Source organism: Engystomops pustulosus, chromosome 3, assembly GCF_040894005.1.
Source record: "Engystomops pustulosus chromosome 3, aEngPut4.maternal, whole genome shotgun sequence".
NCBI lineage: Eukaryota > Metazoa > Chordata > Amphibia > Anura > Leptodactylidae > Engystomops > Engystomops pustulosus.
This window is the reverse complement of record NC_092413.1, coordinates 53,102,552-53,120,329: the sequence shown is the minus strand read 5'-3', so window position 1 is coordinate 53,120,329 and position 17,778 is coordinate 53,102,552. Positions and strand designations below refer to the sequence as shown.

Genomic DNA, 17,778 nt, shown 5'->3' with positions numbered 1-17,778 from the left:
ATGTCACAATCAAAAGAGTTTGTGACAGCTCAGTCACAAGCACGGCAGGTGCTTAGTTTGTCCTCCATGACCAGTGCTGTCCACTTGGTGTTGTCCGGAGGATCCAAAGATGTCCAATGTCCCACAGTCAGTCACTGATGCCATTGCCCACAGAAATTAAAGGAAATGTACCATTTGCCTTTATGCATTATGAACTAAACATACCTTGAGAATGCTGTAGCTACACTGATACAGAAACAAATCTTGTTTAATCTCTGAACTGAGTGATTTTGGGCAGTTCAGGAAGCTCCTCTGTATGCGGAAGAAATCTGTTTATGTACGGCAGCCAGGGCACCCAGCTTTCCCCAAGGTCCTGAATTTTATAACTTTTTTTTTTTTTCAGCAAAACCATTCAGTTCAGGGGATAAACAAGATATGCTCCTGCATCAGTGTAGCTACAGCATTCTCAAGGTACGTTTGATCCAGAAGGTAACAAAAAACAAATGATAGAAGTACTGCAAATACACAAAGACAAGATGCCATACCACAAGCAAGCAATATCTGTGCAGGGAAATCTGACTTTGGACAGTGCAGGAGCTTTCATTTAAGATTAAGGGCGCTGTCCCACGTTGCGTTTGCAAGCGCAGACGGAGACAAAACGGCGCCCACCGGGGTGGTCTACGGTCCGATCGCGACCGGTGTTTTGCATTAATTTAACGCAAAACACCGGCGGCTCGTACCTGAAACCATAGAAACGCAGATGCGATCGGACCGCCCCGGTGGGCGCGGTTTTGTCTGCGTCTGTGTTTGCAAACGCAACGTGGGACAGCGTCCTAAGTGGCAGATACCAAACAGGGTCTAATGAGGGGAGACTGAGGGTGCAGTTACACGTCGCGTTTAAACACATGCGTTTAAAAATGCATTGCAACAGCTGAAAAGAGATTTGCCTTACTAAACAATTGTTTACACATGTGTTAACATCATGTCAACACAAGCATTTGTTAACATAATGTTACATGCGTTAACAGGAGTTTTAACATTTGCGTTTTGTAAACGGAAGTGTTATCGGCTGTTTATTTATACAAATCTCTTCAGCTGTTGCAATGCGTTTTTAAATGCATTCGTTAGATGTGACATGTGACTGCACCCCGAGTAATTCACTGCAGAAGTTTTTTTATTCCAGCACCTGGCAACTAACTTGAGGGTGTGTTCACACGGGGCTTCAACGCATACATTACACTGTTGTTAATGTTGAGTTTATAAAAACGCGTGTGCTAATACAATGTTAACATGTGTTAGTTAACACATGCATTAATATTGTATTTACAGAATGCAATGTTAACAGCTGTGTAATCAGACAAATCTCCTCTTCTCAGTTCTTGTAATGCGTTTCAAAGCACATACATTAATGTCATGTGTGAATGCCCCCTAACTGGCAGAAAGAAGCTAACAGACTTCCTATTACAGTGGCAGTGTTGGATCACAGATGGTAAGCCTGATCTAGGCAGAACCCAACAATATTTAGGCTAGAAAAGCCATGTGCCACGTAGTTCCAGTCGGCTCACTGGCTTGCTGCATGGATGAACCTTGAGCCTACTAATTAATCACTGAGGGCGTGTTCAGACAACGCGTCACGGTTATTTTGCTGCGTTTTGACGCATTCCAAAGGCTTCACCCTTGATCAATTGCTGAGGTTACATTGCATTTCCACTGCATTTGCTAAACCGCAATGTAACCTCAGCATGTGATCACGATACAAGCCTTTGGAATGTATTAAAAAACGCAAAATAAAACGTGACACAACGCATCGTGTGAACGCGGTCTGAAGGTATCATTACAGAAAATAGTATGAATTACACACAGAATTACAACGCCCTATATATTGTTCCCAATAAACAACATTGAGGTACAATGACCCCCAATGACACTTGCACACAATCTCCAAAGTATTGCATCTATTTACAGATTATAGCAATAAAATATAGTGCATTTATGCACAGAGGTAATATCACATCACCAGGAGAGAATCTTACATCACTATGTTGTGTTTTTTCCATACTCCTCATGCCCATAAATTACTGCTGGGAATGTGCACACTGAATACAGAACAGTAACCATCTATTTCTGGGTGACATATTTACCTTGTTAGCAGCTATGAGCACTTTGTCCAGGAATCGTAGCCATTCAAAGATGAAGACAGATTTTTTAGCCTCTGTAACTTGAGCCAGAGCGTCTTCTTTCAGTAACAAACTGTGAGCGAGCTCCATGTTTGTAGGGTAAAGTGTGCCGAGAACCCCTGTAAGGAGAAATTAGTCATAGACTTAGGCCTCTTGTCCACGGGCAAGTACAGTCAATCAAAAACATTCCGTGGCTTCCATCTTCCACATAAAGCTACAAATCTAACTATGGGTGAGGTGTGGTATTGTAACAAAGCTCAATTCATTTCTATACATCTGGGCTGCAATACCGGCACAAGCCATGGACAAGGTGTGGCAGTGTTTTCGGTAGAAGCAGTCATGTTTTCCAACTGCTGGAAAACAGGGCTCTCTCACTGATCAAGAACAAAAAAAGAGACAGAAAGTAAGCCACAAAAGAATACAGTCCAGCTACACAGAAAATGCTGCCCAAAATATCAAAGCACAAAATTCCAATTTTGCAACATTTTTTATCCTGCAGAGAAACAGTGCCGTTTTATTTTTTATTATTATTATTATTATTATTATTATAGCAGTCCCCGACTTAAGAACACCCAACTAAGGCTACATTCACACGACCGTATGGGGGACATATATACGGCCGATATACGTCCCCCATAGACGGCAATGGGCGCACGTTGCCCGCTACGGTACGGTACGGCGAGCAACGGCAGTGTGAATGCAGCCTTACAGACAACTCCTAGATGTTGGTAATTTACTGTACTTTTGCCTTAAAGGGGTATTCTCGTCTCAGCATTCACATTCAGTTTCATTAATCTGCCATACATAAACATTTCTTCAATTGGATGTTATTAAAAAAAATGTTCCTGTGTGAAGATAATTTCTCATAAATGTAGTCATGTTGTCCCTTAGAAACGAGATGGCTTCCTCGGATACGACCACGTCACACTCTGGCAGCAGTGGCCAGACTTGTGCTATAGGGTCCTGCCGGGCCACCAGGATTCAGCAATCATTACCACAGGGTGGATGTGCGACATTTAGTTACTCCAGGACATTTTATATACAATAACCTTTTGTTTATTTGTGCAATCCCTCCAGCAGAGGTGGCAATATACGAGGAAGCCATCTCGTTTCTAAGGGACAACATGACTACATTTATGGAAAATTATCTTCACCTAGGAACATATTTTTTAATAACATCTAATTGAAGAAATGTTTATTAATGGCTGATTAATCAAACTGAATGTTAATGCCCAGACGAGAATACCCCTTTAAGCTCCAATAAACAGCTATAACAGTTATCACAGGTGTCTAATGAAGTTTTATTGTTAATCCTGGTTCTTCTGACAAACCAACATTTCTAACATCCAATTGTCACAGAAACCCCATAAAATTTGGCTGGGGTTAAATTATAAAATAGACAGATCCGACTGCCATACAAATTAAGAACAAACCTATCTTGTACGTAACCCGGGGACTGCCTGTACACAGAGGTGCTAGTTGTTATACTCTCTACTCACTCATATAACAGTAAAATTTACTTTACAGAAATTGTCATCACATAGTAATTATCTTATTTCCATATATTATTCCCTACATCTATGGAGTCTGATTCATTTGCTAGTCTCATTACAACCAGAACCAATCCCTACAAATAGAAAAAGCAACAGGACATGGCAATATAACTATGGTATCTGACTGACAATATAAAATACAGATATTAGATTTGATGACTGATATATGATAAATATTATACCTTATATACAGCTATATGATATAAATATACTGATAAAATATAGCGTAATGTAGATAAGACAAAGATCTAGATACTAGTCGATTCAAATTGGAAGATACAGATCGTATAGATTGCAACATTTTCATCTATACTCCAGTAATTTACATAGCAGGTACTTAGATTCACGTATATCTATGTACCCTGTAGTCAGTGCCCCCTCCTGTGCACGCTCACCACGTATATCTATGTACCCTGCAGACAGTGACCCTTATGCCAGTGCCCCCTCCCGTACACTCGTTTCATCGATACCTTGGAGATCTGCTGGAATCCCCCACAGCCTTTGCTACACTTCTGCTGTCACACACAGGCCCCACCTCCCGGAAGTAGCTTCTCCAGGTACACGATGACGTCGGTAGAACGCGACACGCATCCACCAACTCATAGGAGCGTTCAGAGCAGCCATCTTGACTAGGGGCAAAACCCCTGACTAGAGGTTTTCTAGCTGAAAACTAAGAGTTGTGACTGTCACGATTGTGACGGGCTGAGGACATCAGGAGCTATCATCTGCATGTGTTATTAATAGTGGTTTATTTGAATGTTCTGGAAAGCAATTGCATTGCCAGTACCTGTAATGGTGTTTGCAGGAGAGTGCATAAAGTTGTGACCCAGGAGAACCTTGAAGTGGATTAACTGATAAACAATGGTGAGTGCGAGAGCCTGGAAGCTACGAGCCTGACAGTCTGTCTAGGATCCGACTATGGCCGCTCAGTCCTGCTCTGTGTGACTTATGTTAATCTTTATCTTATAACCAGTGCTCTCATCTCCTGCTGCTTACTGCCCTCAGCATCTTACCCCAGTGCCCTCAATCCCTGCTACTTACTGCCCTCATCATCTTACCCCAGTGCCCTCATCTCCTGCTACTTACTGCCCTCAGCATCTTACCCCAGTGCCCTCATCTACTGCTACTTACTGCCCTCAGCATCTTACCCCAGTGCCCTCATCTCCTGCTGCTTACTGCCCTCAGCATCTTACCCCAGTGCCCTCATCTCCTGCTGCTTACTGCCCTCAGCATCTTACCCCAGTGCCCTCATCTCCTGCTGCTTACTGCCCTCAGCATCTTACCCCAGTGCCCTCTTCTCCTGCTGCTTACTGCCCTCATCTACTGCTTACTACCCTATGTATCTCACCCCAGTGCCCTCATCTCCTGCTGCTTTCTGCCCTCAGTATCTCACCCCCAGTGCCCTCATCTCCTGCTGATGCTTACTGCCCTCGTCTACTGCTTACTACCCTATGTATCTCACCCCAGTGCCCTCATCTCCTGCTGATTACTACCCTATGTATCTCACCCCAGTGCCCTAATCTCCTGCTGATTACTACCCTATGTATCTCACCCCAGTGCCCTAATCTCCTGCTGGTTTCTGCCCTCAGTATCTCACCCCCAGTGCCCACATCTCCTGCTGCTTCCTGCCCTCAGTATTTCACCCCAGTGCCCTCTTCTCCTGCTGCTGCTTACTGCCCTCGTCTACTGCTTACTACCCTATGTATCTCACCCCCAGTGCCCTCATCTCCTGCTTCTTACTGACCTCATGTACTGCTTACTACCCTATGTATCACACCCCAGTGCCCTCATCTCCTGCTGCTTTCTGCCCTCAGTATCTCACCCCCGTGCCCTCCTCTCCTGCTGCTTACTGCCCTCAGCATCTCACCCCCAGTGCCCTCATCTCCTGCTGCTGCTTACTGCCCTCGTCTACTGCTTACTACCCTATGTATCTCACCCCAGTGCCCTCATCTCCTGCTTACTACCCTATGTATCTCACCCCAGTGCCCTCATCACCTGCTGCTTTCTGCCCTCAGTATCTCACCCCCAGTGCCCACATCTCCTGCTGCTTTCTACCCTCAGTATCTCACCCCCAGTGCCCACATCTCCTGCTTACTACCCTATGTATCTCACTCCAGTGCCCTCATCTCCTGCTGCTTACTGCCCCCAGCATCTCACCCCAGTGCCTTCCTCTCCTGCTGCTTACTGCCCTCAGCATCTCACCCCAGTGCCCTCATCTCCTGCTGCTTTCTGCCCTCAGTATCTCACCCCCAGTGCCCTCATCTCCTGCTGCTGCTTACTGCCCTCGTGTACTGCTTACTACCCTATGTATCTCACCCCAGTGCCCTCCTCTCCTGCTGCTTACTGCCCTCAGCATCTCACCCCAGTGCCCTCATCTCCTGCTTACTACCCTATGTATCTCACCCCAGTGCCCTCATCACCTGCTGCTTTCTGCCCTCAGTATCTCACCTCCAGTGCCCACATCTCCTGCTGCTTACTGCCCTCAGCATCTCACCTACTGCTTACTACCCTATGTATCCCACCCGAGTGCCCTCATCTCCTGCTGCTGCTTACTACCCTCGTCTACTGCTTACTACCCTATGTATCTCACCCCAGTGCCCTCATCTCCTGCTGCTTACTGCCCTCATCTACTGCTTACTACCCTGTGTATGTCACCCCAGTGCCCTCATCTCCTGCTGCTTACTGCCCTCAGCATCTCACCCCAGTGCCCTCATCTCCTGCTTTCTGCCCACAGTATCTCACCCCCAGTGCCCTCATCTCCTGCTGCTGCTTACTGCCCTCGTCTACTGCTTACTATCCTGTCTATCTCACCCCAGTGCCCTCCTCTCCTGCTGCTTACTACCCTATGTATCTCACCCCAGTGCCCTCCTCTCCTGCTGCTTACTACCCTATGTATCTCACCCCAGTGCCCTCATCTCCTGTTGCTTACTACCCTATGTATCTCACCCCAGTGCCCTCCTCTCCTGTTGCTTACTACCCTATGTATCTCACCCCAGTGCCCTCCTCTCCTGCTGCTTTCTGCCCTCAGTATCTCACCCCCAGTGCCCTCATCTACTGCTTACTACCCTGTGTATCTCACCCCAGTGCCCTCCTCTCCTGCTGCTTACTGCCCTCAGCATCTCACCCCAGTGCCCTCATCTCCTGCTGATGCTTACTGCCCTCGTCTACTGCTTACTACCCTATGTATCTCACCCCAGTGCCCTCATCTCCTGCTGATTACTACCCTATGTATCTCACCCCAGTGCCCTAATCTCCTGCTGATTACTACCCTATGTATCTCACCCCAGTGCCCTCATCTCCTGCTTACTACCCTATGTATCTCACCCCAGTGCCCTCCTCTCCTGCTGCTTACTGCCCTCAGCATCTCACCCCAGTGCCCTCATCTCCTGCTGCTGCTTACTGCCCTCATCTGCTGCTTACTACCCTATGTATCTCACCCCCAGTGCCCTCATCTCCTGCTTCTTACTGCCCTCGCTATCTCACCCCAGTGCCCTCATCTCCTGCTGCTGTAGAAAACTCATAGCAGGTCCTATACCTAGAAGTCTACAAGGACATGAAAATTATGGATGATACCCACATGACTTTGTTTGCGGTTTATTTTTTCGGATCCACAGAAGGAAAAAAGATCCAAGTGACATACGGATGGTTTCTGTTGAGAAAGTTAGGCAACAGATTACACAATGCTGACATACAGGAGGAAACAAAAATGGACCAGGGATTGGCCTGAGAACTGCACAGAAGTGCAAGTAGCCATTCTATATGATATTCATGACTTTCGAGTCTAAAGAGAGGTCTATTTATATTCGTCAGTTCAAATTCAAGTTTTAAGGTCAACTTTTTAGCGAGTATACTAGTATTTTTCAGCATTTTCTAATTGCGTACGCATTTAAAATCAAGTTACTTTATGATACTGTATAGGTGGTAGATGGCAGATTGATGGGGATCATGAGAACTGGGTTCCTTGCACTAGTATTTGAATGGAGCAGCAGGTTGATTTTTCGTGCCATTGTCACAAGTCTAAATGAATGCAGAGCAGTGCGCGTGTCCAACCTGCTGCTCCAATCAAATGGTGGTGCAAGCTCCTGCCACTTTTCACTGATAGCAAGTGAACATTGCTATTACTTGTGGAAAAGATGGAACAAGTGTGTAAGATTTCAGTACAGTGTGCCCGTGAATTCAGTCTCAGTGTTTTCTCTGCTCTACCATTAAGCTAGTTTTCGTATTAAGAGCTGATATTGTCACTGCACGTCATACTAGTATTCACTCTCTGCACTCTTTTAACAGGTGAAACTGAACAGCAAGCTTCTGAAGGGTGTGTTGGCTTTGGAACTTGCTGGTGTTTTCGGTGCATACTTGCTATACTACAGAATGGATTCAAGCCAAGGTCAGGTTCATCTAAGCTATGTAAAATTTACAGAATTAGTTCTTTTACTTCACATATGCACATAGGGTCTGACCATTGGGGTCCCCAGTGATCTCAAGAATAGGGTAACTCATGTTTCCCCTGACCGTTCCATTTGGACATTTGGATAAGGCACTCGCATGTTATCCCAGTATTTCATTCACTTTTGAGACCGCATTCTCCTGCAGTCTTGTAAAAGTGAATGGAGTACTGGGTAAGCATAAAGTATGCTATAATTGTTTTTTTAATAAAAATTGTTTAAACCGTAATCTCTAAAGATTGTATGTTTTTTTTTAGTAAATAACATAGTATAAACTTACAATGCCTACACTGCAAGAAAAACAAATTCTACAAATTACTTTATCAAACTTACCTTGCTAGTTACTCTGGATATACATTCCTCTGTTGGCAGTCCTGCGTGCCATGCCATTTCATTCTGTTTTCAATATTCAAGCTATATTAGGGATATGTGTTAGCCCTTGATTATTTTTTTTTTCTCTTAAAGAGAACCCGTCATGCAAAATAACCCCCCTAAACTAAATATATTTTCATAAACTGCCATTAGAGAGCATTGCCTCTATCCATTCATTGTCCCTCTACATGCCTGTAAACCTAAGCAATGAGGTCCTAAAGCTGTATGCAAATGACCTGTGAAATGTCCAATGAAGCATTAGCATATTCAAGCTGTCCACTCGATTCATGAGTGGGAGGCACAGCCACACCCCCAGTGCTTGACTGACAGCCTGTATAATGATGTGAGGCTGTATAATGATGTGCTTCCTGGTGCTGGTGGCCACGCCCCCTGCAGCCTGTGTGTGTATAGGAGAGATACAGCAGCTCCAGGCTGCAGCCATGTTACAGCAGAACATGTCAGATTCATGTGTAGCTGATGTCTGTGTCTCTCACCTGTATATTAGGAGGATGCAGCATGTCAGCAGATGCAGCACACACACTAGCCATGCTTTACTATACATTACACACAGACATGAGCAGGGGGAGGAGAGGGGAGGGCTAACGGGTGACATCACTGCCTCTGACCATGTGACCAGCCTCATTTACATAATAAAGAATAGATGATTTTACAATGAATAATGTATGAAATAACTAGATAAAGGCTGGGATGGGATCCTTGTGAGCTGCTCCAACAGGTAGTGGTGACAGGACTAGTGACACAGACCTGATGACAGGTGTCCTTTAATAAAACTGATTCAACATAATTTTTCAAACAGCCCCAAAAGAAAATACCATTTTACAATTCTACCCCTTTTAATAACAAATATGCATTTATACTGTATACATTCTAAATAACAGAAACCGTAATAACAGTAATATGGTTTAATTTCTACTTCCTTTGGTGCTTACTTTCTGTCAGACTTCCGGCATACAATGAACAGAAGATTCCCCTCCGTTTTAGAAGGTAACATTTATTCTGGTGCTTAGTTTTTATGTTATAAAAGTCCTTGGTCCCTGACCACTGGGCCACAAGAGGCGACTGAGATGTCGCATGGTCATAAATATTCAGACGCTTTTGCTGTGACTAACTGTGATTTAACTCGAATGATGTTGATGTCAGACCAGGGATTATTTAATCCCAAGTCTAAAATAAAAAATTTTCGGCGGCCTTGTACAAGTATGTGCACCCGGGCGAAACATACTGAATGATGGTGCTTGAACATCCCAATTTACACTCGCTAACTGCATGCAACTTTAACTCTATTAACCAATTCTGGGGACTCTCCCTGTCTGTTATCTGCAGTCCCACTGACTTTGGACTCTGTATATAAGATGGTGGCTAATGACTGGTTCAAGCAGCAGCATTTTTATTTATTAAAGTATTCTTATTCCATTACCTTATAAAAATGGCAGGACCATTATACAAGCACTTATACCTCTTGTGTCACCCCCTCGTACTCAAAGACTATAAGCTCTTGTGAGCAGGGCCCTAATTCCAATTGTTTCATATGACTGTTATTACTCTGTAATGTCTTATTTTATCTGTATATGTTCCCCAGAATCTGTAAAGCTATATGGAATTAGATGGGGCTATGTAAAGATTATTATTATCCTAATCAGCAACTTCTCTTGCCTCTTGTTGTGCATACGCCAATCCTAAGCATGCTCTCTCTATCTGTTGCCAGAAATATGGTGCGGCTGCACAGCTCCCTATGGAGAGGGAAGGGGTGAGAGGGCCCCAGCTTATGTTTGTGTGCATAAGGCCTTAGGTGGATACAGATTGGCTTTTTTTTTTTTTTTTAACATCAGTAATTTCTCACTAAACCCATTTTGCTTATGGATGCATACAGATTGCTTTTTGTGCTTCTTCATACTTCTTCAGTTTTTCTCCAGTGGTCATCAATGGCATGGGGGTGTTGACACCCATACTGTATAGAAATGCTCAGCTTATAAGTTAATAGGTTAAATTAGGAATTGAAGACATTTCAAGTTCCCTAACCTCTACCCTGTGGCTGATGTAAGCAGAGAGATGTTTCATTTCTATGCCAAATTTCTCTTTAAAAAAATGAAGAACTGAAGTGAAGAGCTCTACCCTTTATAGGGCTCCCACAGATGTTAATAGAGAAGGACGGAGTTCAATGTCTGAGATTGGAGTACACCTTAAATAAAAATCCGGTGTACAAAAAAATAATATGTAACCTATGCAAAAACAGTTCTGCTAATGTTTTCCTGCAATATTGGTAGAACTAAAAGTTGATGTTAACCTACTAAAGATGCACCAGATTAATCATTATCCACCATTATAATATGTTGCATCCTTATGTTCTCTAGTCAAGCTTTGCAATCTTTGACAGGATTAATACATTTACCCCATTGTGAAAGCTTGCCGTCATACTGTGTAGCAGTATTAACAGGAATTGTTCATGTTTCTGATTTGCTTTAAGTTTACTATAAATCCAATGAATGGGCTGGCATACAGGGAATTCGTGAGCGAGATGCACTCACCTGGGAGATGAAAAAGAACTGGTAAGTTTTATGTAGTTTTTGTATATTATCTACATACAGACTTGTGTAGATGGATATCTGTTTTGTATTTCCAATATTTGTATCTTGCAATCAAACTTCCTCTGGGCCAACTTCAATATAAATGCATTTACCCTATGAGTGTTTTTGGAGTTTGTGGTAAACATGCATCCATTTCACCTTGCATGTATGTGAAATGGGAGCAGAAAAAGTAATGGTCTCACACTTATTTACACAGTATATAGATGTGAAAAAGACACCAGAATTCTTCACCTATATATTGTAATCCAGGTTGTTGGTGGCACAATTACCATCCCTTCACAGCTTATGTAAACTGAGATTTGAATGTTATTCCCTATCCACAAATGGGAGTCCAAATTCTGGTATCCCCACAGCTCAAAGCTCTCTCCGCGTGCCACCTGACACTCCATCAACTGGTAGGGAAGTTACGGAAATTCCCAAGCAAAGCACACGGCTATCTCTGGCACTCCCATTCACTGCCTATGAGACTGACTGAGATACCTGCGGTGCTTTGCAATTTCGGACGCTCAAATAGAATTGAATGGCGCAGCAGGGCGCATGCGATCCTATCCTCCTTTAATTGTCAAGACGGGGGATCTGTTTGGGATCCTAACAGTTGGACCCCTATTTGTGGATAAGAGATTACAATTGAACTTGAACACGGGAGGATTTTTTTTTTTTTTTTTTACCAACAAATTAGACCTTTTATACTCGCCCTTCAGGACACGAAGCAGCCCTACGCAATACTACTTTCGGGTTATGTGCCAGTGGCCATTCTCCAACATTTATAATATCCTTGATTCCCCTACTGAGTCCCGCTTGCAATCATATGCATTCATGACTAGACAGGATTTATTTATTTTTCCTTACATGTTTCCCATGCAATCTTTTTTTATTTTACATTTTGTTATTGTATGTCCAATGTATAAACACTGCCTTGATGTGAATAATCTGGATGCTTTGTTTTATAACTCCCCTTGGGCTGATGTTTGTGTGAAAAATGAAAATAAAGAGTTGAAAAAAAAAAACCATGAATATATTTTGATACTAGTAGCCTTGTTTGTGGGGAAACCTCTTATTGGGGCTATTTATACATTTTCTGTTACATTTTTATTCTATTTTTAGTAATTAGGTTTCTGGTCTTTCACTATTTGCGTTCTTAATACATTTTTTTTTTCTTTTCCCTTCCAGATGTGGCTCACCACAAAGGCTGATACATTATCCTGCACAGACCTTAAACTACATATCAAAGATTAACGATGGTGTTCCATCACAATGTACTAAACTGTTGCCATTACAAATATGAGAATCTACTGGTTGTGATTTTTGTTTTTTCCTGCACCAAGAATTTGAGAATAGTTATTGTATGACTACTTGGTGCAACTTTTGTTAATTACATGTTTTTTTGTTTTTTTTTAAAAAAACCACTTGTGTTTTTATTATGCAGATTTTTTTAAACACTATAACTAGTTTGCCCGTTTACAAAATATGTGAAATATGATAACCAAAAATTTGTAAATAAGAAAAAATTGCACCGAAAAACATAATTTAACTTCAAATCTTTATTTAATTCACCAAACATGATTAAAATGTAGCCATTGGCAAAGAGAGCCAACAAGATGAAAATGGTGTGTGTTATAATCCATATTCTCAATTAGCCCAAAGTATAAATATAGTACAAAATATATTCTAACAGGACATACCTAATCACTCAGAGTATAGTTGTCAAATATTAATTACACAAGAATTCAAACATAGAAAAACAATGGGATAAGACATACCACTAACTAGGACACCACACCAGCCAGCCCCGACACTTGTTTCGCAATCTGCTTCCTCTGGGGGGAGTCGAGCACATGTTTTTTTTAAATACTTTAATCTGTAGGTTTATATAATCTGCAATAGTAGGTAGAAATGTTTGGCAGTGCCATGAAGAAAGTTATGATTATGTATGATTAGAGGAGGTTCCAAAAGATTAGACACGTATTGCCTATTTTTTGCATAGGATTTAAGTTTAAAACTTGGCACAACCCTCATTATGAGTCATAAATTACTGATTACTGTTAATTGTCAGAAGTTCCACATTGAAGAACCATAAAAAGGTAGGGATTTCCTGTTGCATTTAAAAACAAATTGGATCTCTTTTGTGCTCCCCTCCCTTTGTATATTTAGAATATTCAGGTCAAGATATAAGCATCAGAAGCCGTTCCTCTTGCCCCCATTAAGTCACAAATTATAAAATGGTGTGTAAAGCTTGCTGTCCAAAGGCCAACATCTTCCTCAGGATAAGGGTAGGTCCACAGCTAGTCTTTCCCATCAGTATAATTTACTGACCGCATGTTGTAGAGAAATATGCTGTTGCTTCCAAAACACCTATTTTGTTCATTATTTTAATTTGTACGGTAATAAGACTGGTGTACCTGTCTGGATTACTATCCTCTCCATCAGATAAGGAGATTTGACTTGTGAAAAGTACTGGAAGTAGAAGGAATTGTTTTGGACAGGAGCAGCAGTGTACATGGGGCTAAGGTCACATTAACATACTAATTAAAAAGGAATTTCTTGGACACTTAATGGACGGAAATAATGAAGGTACATTGGAAATCACAGTGAGCTCAAACGGCATAATTCATAAGACAAATGCAGAAGTAGAGTTTATACTATTATCATTGCCCTTCTACACACATGACAGACACTTTTGGTTCTACATACAGCTTTTATTGTCATTTAATTTGAGATAAAATTTATCAGCTGTTTGTTATATTGCATCTGAATTGTACTAAAGGTTACTGTGCATTGTTGGCATGATATAACTAAGAGAAAATCTATGAGAAATCAGCATTCTTAGAGTAATAACAATTTAACCAATGATTCTATATTCCTTACAATTAAATTAGTGGTTCTATAAAGTTTGGCCGGCTACAGACCAAAGTGTTTATCCCATGGAAACTGACCTGTACTCGTATGTTGGTCTGATCCCACTAACTACTCTCTTCCTTTATAGCAGAAAAGAAACTTCTTTACTGATACACATGGAATAGTGAGTCTGTGTGATTCTCCTCTTGACTCTAATGTACAGATGGGTACAGTATAGACCTACATTATATTTTACGCCCCAAAACAATTGTCGCATAACAGTAGCATTCTGTACATTGAAAAGGAATCTTTCAGGTGTTTTGACCATAAAAAAATACAGATATTGTTAGGTGCAGTCCTGTAGATCATTTATGTGTGTTATTCATAGCAGAACAACAGTGAAAAAAGGCATTGATAGCTGGATTCAGAGAGGTCTTCTACTCTGAGTCACTGCTGTAGCAGCTTCTGTTTGAATACTGGACAAACACCAGGGTTTCAAATCCAGCTACAATCCTAGAATATAAATGTATTAATCATTGCTGATGCTACCAACAACCAACACAAGGGTATGGTTACACAGATCTCCAGGACTAAAACGGAACACGGTCTGCAGTTTTACAAGGTCAAATATGGACTCCATTCAAAAGGCCCTATACAAATTGATCAGTTGTACCTGTAGTTTGTATTATTGTTCTTCAATAACAAACAAAAAGAAAAGTGCCAACTATTTAAAGTCATCCCATATAACGTGCTGACTGGTGATATTGTCAGCGGTTGGATGCTCACAAAACATAGAATAGGAACTCAGCAATCTGGAGAAAAGCTGTCATGTTCTCAATGATTGATAGAACTGCAGGTCAAGCATCCTGCCGCTCCATTCAATTGCATAGCAGTCAGGGTCGCACCTGCCATGAGGTGAGTTGAGACTTTCGCCTCAGGCGGTGCGCCACCTGCTGGACGAGGGGACGGCGTTGTGCATCCGCCGGAACACCCGCCCTGCCGCCCGACCTGCAGCCCAGGCTGCCACATCCCCTTGCATGCCGGCTGGCACATCCTCTATCCCGCCAGCCGGCACATCCTTTTACCAGCCACATCCCCCTGCCCAAAGTGCAGCCCCACCTGTCCGCTCCGGGCCGCCCCGTTCCCCTCCGCTCCCCCCCCCCCCCCCCAAATGTAGGACAAGGCAGAACCTTCCTTGAGAATAAAAGAAAGTAAGTTTATCTGTGTATGTGTATATGTGATGTGTATATATATATTGGAGACCTATAGTATTCTGTATGCATTTTATACTACATGGCGGCACGCTGTATGCATTTTATACTTCATGGCGGCACGCTGTGTGCATTTTATACTACATGGCGGCACGCTGTATGCAGTTTATACTACATGGCGGCACGTTGTATGCATTTTATACTTCATGGCGGCACGCTGTATGCATTTGATGGATCTGGTCCCGACACTCCCTGATATATAACATATATGGGCGGGGGGGGGTCGTCTCTCTATGGCTCGCCTCAGGCAGCAGACAGGCTTGGTACACCCCTGATGATAGTGTCAGAAATAGCCGTGCACATCACTTGTCTGTCTCTGGCATTCCCATTGACAATGAATGGAACGTCATGAAACATGCTTGCCCTGCCAGACCGAGCATTAGTGAGAACAGGGCCCTTTTATCTGGATTGCTGGGGAGTCACAGCAGGTGAACCCTCATGATCAGCTTGTTATCCCCTATACTGTAGGATAACTTAAATAGTTAAAATAATCTCTTTAAGCATTCAATAGAATCTAAAGACCCTCAAGGTTTTCATAGCAAAAAATTGAGCAGTGACCCATTTTACATTCATGTCACAAACAACTTGAGTAGCTTTCATTAAATTCCTCCCCCTGACAACAAATAAGGCCACCAGCACAGGAACATGTTAGGCCCTGTGAAACTGGCCTGTGTGCTGGTCAGATCCCACTGACCAAGAACAGTGCAATGGAAGCAATATGATGCAAGGAGTAAAGGCTGCCCAAACTGCAGCTCGGTCGCTGCTGTTCAGCTGATGAACAGGGAATCCTTGCACCATATTTATGTATGATGCAAGGACTCCTGTCCACTGCACTGTGTTCGGTCTGTGGGATTTGTCCAGCACATGGTCCAATTTCCACAAACAGAGCATGTTCGTGTGCAAGCGAGCTAAAGGTGACTTCACACACACCAGAATTTTACACTCAACACAAATCAGTAGATGTTACATGTTCCAATGCAATGAAACAGGTGAAATATGGATCTAAATGGTAAGATGTACAGATTTGTCCTTCGTGTAACATTTAGACTTCAATATGTGTTAGCCAAAATCATGAGTGCAGACTACAGATAGCAAAAATAAAAGTTTTCAACCTTTTTGTAGCCATTTGCCTCAAATTCCAACCAAGTTTTACATATGGATTAGCTGTATATAATGTCACCTCTTGCATCTCTGCTAAAAGCCCTGTGCCAATGTCAGCTCTGATGCTGTTTAGGTCCTACACTGGTCTCTGCTTCCTGGTCCCTCTTGACACACAGGAAAGGCCCCTTAGCCACTGATTGGCTGTGCAGTGTTTCCTGTGTGTCAGGAGGGACCAGGAAGCAGAACCCAACAAAGGACCTAGACAGCATCAAAATGGGAATAACAGGTGATGAGTGAGATGCAATATTAATTCACATACATATCAGCCAGAGGTCACCTGTATTCTGAATACATTATCACTTATTGAGGTGATTCCAAATGGTGACATTATGCGATTGGTCAGAATCACTGCATAAGTAACTCTACTCTACATGTACACTTGAGGTGCTATATACACAAGTATAAAGCGCCTGATCCTAAAAAGAAGGGGCTACCCTCTATTATAAGGGTATTTAATGTGCACCGACCTATCAAGGGTAGGTCATTAAAACCTAACCAGCACATGGTTAGGGATTCACAGTTCAACCACATCCATGTGTCTCTGGCCTAAAACTTTTTCTGATCTCTCAGAATGGAATCTGATAGTATCTCTGGCTCTAAAGACTTTCGCCCATAAGTGAGTGCAGTCAGTGAAAATCGCTACCATATGTATTGAAAAAGAAAAACAGAACTTCTTTGCATGTTACCAGCAGAACAATCATCTTCTACCATCGGTGGAGTCAAAATCCAACAACAGCTCGTCAATCAAGAGTCCCGGTGCAACGTAATGTGCTGCGGACGAGCAGACAGGTAACTCCCATTGCTTCACGGAACTCCAGTAAAATCAAGACATATTTATTGGATCTTCATAAAAGCATTACAGTATAAGCATTCTTTAAAAGAAAGACACAACACTATCCAGTTACAGTTATACCCAATCTAGTTCATATATTTATCACATTTTTAATCCATTTCTTTATTCTGTTCAATATTTGGAATACAAAAACAAAGAAATAATATTACATAATATGTTGGCACGATATATGTAATAAATGAGACAAAGTGCAGAATTACGAGATGCTCGTGGAACATTTATTTGTTACATATATTGGGGCAGATTTATCAAGCTGTCTGAAAGTCAGACTATTTCTAGTTGCCCATGGCAACCAATCACAGAAATAGTCTGACTTTCACACAGCTTGACAAATCTGCCCCATTGTGTTCGGAAACCAACATGGTACGTAATGTTCTTTCTCCTTTTTGTAATTCAAATTGATGTTAAATATAATGTGTGATCTATGTTGGGTGTAACTCTACCTGGATAGTGAGAAATTCAACTATCATGTAACAATAATGGCTACATTGGTGGGTCTTTCTTTTAAACTAAATCTATCACCAGTATC

The 17,778-nt window shown here is 42.3% G+C and overlaps 2 protein-coding genes across 3 annotated transcripts in view; one reads left to right on the top strand and one right to left on the bottom strand.

The window, feature by feature from the left end:
- HEATR5B (HEAT repeat containing 5B) overlaps positions 1 to 4,292 on the bottom strand; it is a 32,799-nt gene extending 28,507 nt beyond the window's left edge. Inside the window, exons 1-2 of one of the 2 annotated variants that reach the window (XM_072140818.1) lie at positions 4,180 to 4,292; positions 2,121 to 2,275 (exon numbers count right to left, since the gene is read on the bottom strand). In XM_072140818.1, coding sequence (XP_071996919.1) covers positions 2,121 to 2,246 — 126 coding nt within the window. In that variant the 5' untranslated portion in view covers positions 2,247 to 2,275; positions 4,180 to 4,292. The other variant, XM_072140819.1, reaches the window with a different exon arrangement.
- On the top strand, positions 4,287 to 12,970 carry CEBPZOS (CEBPZ opposite strand). The gene is made up of 5 exons (XM_072140820.1): positions 4,287 to 4,573; positions 7,994 to 8,093; positions 9,484 to 9,528; positions 11,009 to 11,090; positions 12,300 to 12,970. Coding segments are annotated over exons 1-5 (231 nt in total). The 5' UTR covers positions 4,287 to 4,570; the 3' UTR covers positions 12,301 to 12,970.
- Positions 12,971 to 17,778: the final 4,808 nt, after the last annotated feature.

Excerpts from the sequence above, each read along its gene's own strand:
- CEBPZOS (XM_072140820.1), top strand. Across the intron at positions 8,094-9,483 it reads CAGAATGGATTCAAGCCAAG|ACTTCCGGCATACAATGAAC; the intron begins GTCAGGTTCATC and ends ACTTTCTGTCAG. Across the intron at positions 9,529-11,008 it reads ATTCCCCTCCGTTTTAGAAG|TTTACTATAAATCCAATGAA; the intron begins GTAACATTTATT and ends ATTTGCTTTAAG.